The sequence below is a fragment of the Empidonax traillii genome, unplaced genomic scaffold (assembly GCF_003031625.1).
Source record: "Empidonax traillii isolate 1590-97213 ecotype Southwest subspecies unplaced genomic scaffold, ASM303162v1 scaffold653:size358915, whole genome shotgun sequence".
NCBI classification, from domain to species: Eukaryota; Metazoa; Chordata; class Aves; order Passeriformes; family Tyrannidae; genus Empidonax; species Empidonax traillii.
This window is the reverse complement of record NW_020955846.1, coordinates 144,088-150,087: the sequence shown is the minus strand read 5'-3', so window position 1 is coordinate 150,087 and position 6,000 is coordinate 144,088. Positions and strand designations below refer to the sequence as shown.

Genomic DNA, 6,000 nt, shown 5'->3' with positions numbered 1-6,000 from the left:
GAAAGTTATGAATAAACCCTGGTCCCATTTTACACTGGAACTGTGATTTAGCTCTCAAAAAGTAAGCCATCATTTCTTCTTTGCTTATAAGACCATCTCTGTTAGGGAAATAAAAGGTAGAGTAGATCTGTCACTGCTCAATGCACTGAACATTTCAGAGTTTTCTCATTGCAGAAAGTATGCAGCACATAAAACACATTCTTTGAAAGAGCTGCAACAGCCCTGGCAGGAAAAAACCCTTAGAGCCTTTTTGGTTCTTATCTTTCGTTAAACAACAAACACTGAACTTACAGCTCAGACCTTGTTTTCTCACCTGTTCATGGTATCAGGGCACAGACCAGGCTATTAAATGAAGGTTCTTGACTTACTGCTCACACAGACCAAGAGGTTATGCCTTCTGACCATGAGCCTTCACAGCCAGAGATTCTGGACAACAAGAATTATCAAGCCCAACTGTCTAGGAAATATACATTATATTTAACTCCTCAAATATTTGTTACCCTCTCTCTGCTACATACACTCGTGCTCCTGTACCCAACTTATTTGTTTCAGTCTGATACCTGGTCTGGATATAGAATTTTCACTGTACTTTGACAGTACTCTAGGGTTTTGACCCAGTCCCAGCAGGAATTCTTCATTAAGTTATTACATAAACTATTTCTAAATTTAATTTAGGTACAGCAGGACTCCAACCTGGATGGACTTAAAAAACGGATTACAGCGTAAGAATTTAAATGATAAGATAATTCATCCTTCAGCGATCTTGTCAGACACAAGAAACTCGAGAGATACTGTTTCTTCAATATTTGCTTTCCATGAGTTTTTAAATTGAGATAAAAAAAACCAAACCACCATAAATAAATTTCCGAACTTACTGGTCTTTGTCCAGGACACAGAAAGAGTCCAAAAAGGGGAAGTTGGCAGCTATACTTTCAAAGTCCTCCTGAGAAATATAACCATCGTGGTCATGGTCATAGTTCCTAAAGACAGACTGCGGGGGAAAAAAAAAAAAAAGAGATTGTTGTACTAATATCTTGCCTATCCTGAATCTATAACAGCCTCTTCAACCATGTAATTACGTGGCTCTGATGCATCCGTATTTATTAAACTCTTGGGGAAAAAATGGCTAATTTTGAAAGAAAACTTGATCTCAGTATTTATCTAGTGGTGGTCCTCCACAGCTCTTCACACATGATTGTTCTTGCTTTATTTTTCTTCTTTATTGGAAATGTCACTAAAGTACACTTTTTAATCACAAAAAAAAAAAAAAAAAAGAAAGAAAGAAAGAAAGAAAGAAAGAAAACAACAACAACACAACAGCAGCTTTCCCCTGAGTATTGCAGATGGTTTTGGCTTCACTACTAATTGATCACCTCTACTGTGTCACAGCACTGTTTCAGTCGGATTTGTTTACGTATACTTTGACCTCCAGATGACCAACACTTTGGATCTAACCGCCATTCCCTTTCATCAACCCACTCCAGTTCATCACTAAGTAAAAACAGACATAGGATCAAATTTAAAAGATCACACAAAGTGATGGAGGCCTTCTTTAGCTGCTGAAGAAGTACTATATTCTGTCTTACTGTTTTCAGAGATGTGCAAGGGGTGTTAAAGCTACAGCAGTGTGATGCTAATGAGAAAAACATGAGTGTCAAAGTCAACATGACTATTTGAAAGACACATAGTGAAGTACAAACTCTTTCATTAGATTACAATTTGGTTGACAAAGACATTAAGTTAATGTACTGAGACCTCTGAAAGGTGTTTGCATTATCCTTATTTTAACAAGAACCCGATTAAACCAGTTTCTAAGTATCTATCAAAAGACCTGTAACCAATGACTGGCAGACCTCAAAAATGCATCATTAAGAAGGAGCCAAAGCTACCCGAGTAGCATTCAACACTTTTTGTAATAAAAACAATGCCTTAAAACACAACTCAAAGCAGCTAGTAAAGGGCAAAAATTGGCAAAATGAAAACAGCTGTATGGAGTGGTATGAGCCTTTTAGTAAGCTGTACCCATAAAAGCCCCAGACCATGTTTTAACCCTGCCAAACTCAAGATCATATATTCTGAACCAGGCCAAAATTGTGAAATGGGGGACCACGTTTCCCCCAACCATGTGAACAAGCACAACCCCCCACCCAGCCATTCTGGAAAGATTAAGGGGTTGTGACAGACTTCCTACTTAAACAAGCTATCAAAGAGAGGTTTGAATGTGGACTGATTTTTATCAACACATGTGGCACTGACAAAAGCAATACGGGAACAGCATGTGCATTTCTGGCATCCCACATTAAAAGAAAAATTAAACTTTTTTAAAAAAGGTCATGTACAGAAAGCAAACTTCGAGACATATTTGAAGTCTGAGCAAGAGAACTAAGACTATGTTTAATTTATGTTAATAACATAACCCCAGTTAATGATCTGTAACACAGACAAGGTCAGAATTTAATACTTCCCCTCAGACTTAGTTATTAATTTGTAAAAAGCAGAAGAAAATCTTGCGTCATTATCTACAACACATTCCTGATGTGTCTACATGCTGCTTACGTCACTAGAAGTCCCTTATGCCCCAACACAGCAGCACTCATTCTCTCCAAAGGATTCTAGTAGTGTTTGGTTTTGTTTGCATTAGCAACCACAACACATCACCCTCCAAACTGAAGCTGGAAGATCCCAGCTAGAATTCTGGAAGACCTCATGTCCACATTTTTAAAGTGACACCAGGACAATGCTACCTTTATAATACGTAATGTGCTCTGAACAGTCAAATAACAGCATGTTAAAAATCAGAACTAGGTTTTCTGGAAAATTTCTCTGGACCTATTAATGCTTGAGACCTTGTTTCTGAGTAGTTTTGTTTCCAGTAGTCTGCTACCAGATATGAGGTGGATGGCCAGAGCTGGAAAAACCTCAACTTTGCCCTTCAAATTTATATTGCTAGACAAACCTACTGAACAGCAGCAGCATTTTGAATGCTTCTGAAAGTCTTCTCCTTTGCATCCAGAAACCTTTTTACTAATCCCATTGCTGATTACAGGAATAAAATAAATATTTCTGAATGTATCAGTAACAGCTCAAATCTGTTATTGCATGTCTGACATTCACCCCAGCTATAACAACCTCTTGATAACCTTGAAATTATTTACAATGATGAAAACATCAAAGCCGTTGTTCTCTTTGACCGGTATGTTGTTCCAAATACTTACATCCACCAGTTTTCGTATGTGCTTGTTGATGACTGTAGGGTCAGGTTTTGGTACCACTCCAGATGCCCACTCTAGCGGCACCACTGGCTTGTTAGGGGTCGTCGGGGAGGTAGGCTGCTGAGAGATTGATCAGAACGCAAGGATTTTCAAATCTGAACTAAGAAGTTCAATTCCCCATTAAAAGCGGGTCTAAATGTCAGAGCTACAGCCACAAACCGCTGGAGTCCCCGTGCTGTAAAAATGCGCTTAGCAAAACATCAGTCAAGGTTTTAGGGGGTTGCTTGCCTCCACTTACAGCTTCAGCTGGGCTCGCTCCGGCACCTTGCAGCTACAGCACTAGCAGCAGCACCAACTGAGCTAAGAAGCAAACCCAGACTTTCCTCACAAGTGTCTTCAGATGGTTCAACAGCAACAAGACTCAGAATAAGAGGGAAGGAGGGTCTCTGGACATAGCATCAGCAATAGACCAGCCCAGAAACCTGCTTTTTCTCCTCCCCAGTAAAACCCTGAGGAACTCTCCACCACAACGCAGCCTGCCCCCAACTCCCTGCCAGAGGGACTGTGCCCAACCATGTGAGGGACTGCCACAGACTGAACGAATTAATGTGCTGTGCAGCACAAAGAAGAGAGCAGGATGCAGAAACGAGGGCAAAACTGTGCTCAGCAATCCCACTGGTTTCTAGCTGAGATGTGCCAGGGTGCACAGCTTAATTCATTTAGGCAGCCTGAGTAGAAAGGGGTTAACCTTTGACTTGCTCTGCAGATAACACCAGCCAGACTATTTTAGTTTGAAAACAGCTTGGTCTTGACAAAACAGTAGCTGACAGCTCACTTGATGCACAGAACTCGCAGCTCAACTCCCTCCACACCACTACAGTGCTTTGGGAGTAGCTCTAGCATGCAGCTCACCTTCTTCAAGAAGAAAATGTACAAAAAACCTGAACACAGTTTCAGGTAAGGATTCAAAAATAACCATTTAGTATGAAAAAAGCTGTAAGGCATACTGGCCTTTTTCTGCATCTGCCACTGGGCACCTAGCAGGTGATGCAGTGTTAAACATAAAAAATTCAGCATGTTTTGGATGAGGAGGGAGAGAGTCCACAGTCTCAGAAGGCCCCCGTGTTAGCTGATGAGCAAAGAACTTGGGTCTCATCTGTCTCTCTTTAAATTGGTGTGAGTTGGGAGGGAGACAACACAGGTAAAGATGTTAAAGGTATCATTGTGTGTAACAGTGGTATTGTAGGTGTTGACATCAAGATGGAAAATGGTCACAGATGTAGTTGGTTGGAAAAGAAAAGAAGGATTTGTTAGTGGGTTGCTTTATTAATTTGGCTTTTCCTTTTGGAATTGTTAGAACAGCTTTTACCAGTGTCTCAATGGATTTTGACCCATACAATATGCACGAGTAAGTCTGGGAATAAAAAATATCTATATCAAAAGAATTTAACTTCAATAAGAAATACAGTGAACCTGACATCCAGGTCTATATGCCAAAAGTGTTGGCAGAATATTTTAATTCTAAAATTAATGTCAGCACACAGTGATGGACCAACATGCTGGTAAGAGCTGTTGCTTTAAAAATATGCGAAAATACAGCAGTCTTTTAAAAAAAGATGACGCTCAAAGCATCTGTATCAAAAGTGTCAGCATGGTGCTAGACTACCAAGTCCTCACAGAGAGCTTTTATCACCTGCTGGTCTGAGTGCAGAGTGGCAGAAAGAGACTGAATCCACTGGAGCCTTGGTCTTTCTTCTGGGATATATCTTTTGAAGCCTCATTCAATTTTTATGGGTTTTTTGACAATTTGCAATGAAAACTGCATGTTACTGCCCCGCTACCCAAAGAGAAATGTTGGGTCCTTCTATTTCACTCATGGATTCATATGAACAACCATAATTTTATTTATGTATTTGAAATGCATGCTATGAGGAAAGGTGCTAACCAGCTGTCCAGACACTACCAAGCTGATTTTATTGCATGTTCAGAAACACTTAATTTGGTCATGCTCTTTGTGATTCACTTATGTCCCATTTATTTCATCAGCACAGGGATAATGGAATTGTGGATTGAGAAAGTTTTTTCATCTGTGTGTTTTGGCATTGACATGAATTCTATTGAAAAGCAAAAAAAATTATCTCAGTGTGTCTTCAGTGGCGTAATTGCACTGGACAGAGCTGTCTTATAGACAACAGATGTACTTGTAGGAACTCCCAACAAGAAGATCACTAATGTGAAGGGAAAAGCAGGACTCTGTGACAGGGAGATGCTATGCTACAGCTGGTGGTCATTCTTCAGTGTTATTTTAGGCTGCTATACCGACTGAAGACTCTCCTCACAGTTTTAGCAGAAGGAAGGTCTTGCTCAAGTCCCTGTTGACAGCAGACTTGTATGCTAAGGGATCAGCTCCATCAGCCTTGAAAATCAGCAGCATGAGGCACTTCCTCTGTTGTGCACCTGCTTGGGAGTGGTACCCATATAACAATAAATTGAGGAGCAGTTGGAATGACATAACTATGCTGCCACGTTGCCTCTGACAAATTTTTCCACATACAAAAGCTCTACAGATTCTTTCCCCTCTAACATAGCTTGTGTGCTTTGGCACTCCATCAAAGAGAAGTATGCTTCAAATAGTCCTGCTTCTGTCGATTCAGCTGCAGCTTTTTACCCATCAGGGTGCTGCAACAGCTCAATGTCACTGGTTATTCATTGATCCCTGTGCAGAAGTATACCGCAATAGCTTGGTACTGTTAAAGTTCGTAGCACTGTTTTGCATTGCTTTTGTCCT

The 6,000-nt window shown here is 40.4% G+C and overlaps 1 protein-coding gene across 4 annotated transcripts in view; it reads right to left on the bottom strand.

The window, feature by feature from the left end:
* The window catches only part of RASGRP3 (RAS guanyl releasing protein 3), a 59,629-nt gene that overhangs the window by 8,760 nt on the left and 44,869 nt on the right, over positions 1-6,000 (bottom strand). For 2 of the 4 annotated variants that reach the window (XM_027899283.1, XM_027899282.1), the window contains exons 11-13: positions 3,216-3,332; positions 876-991; positions 18-98 (exon numbers count right to left, since the gene is read on the bottom strand). In XM_027899283.1, the coding sequence (XP_027755084.1) occupies positions 18-98; positions 876-991; positions 3,216-3,332 (314 nt within the window). The remainder of the gene's footprint in view (positions 1-17; positions 99-875; positions 992-3,215; positions 3,333-6,000) is intronic. The other 2 variants (XM_027899284.1, XM_027899285.1) reach the window with 2 other exon arrangements.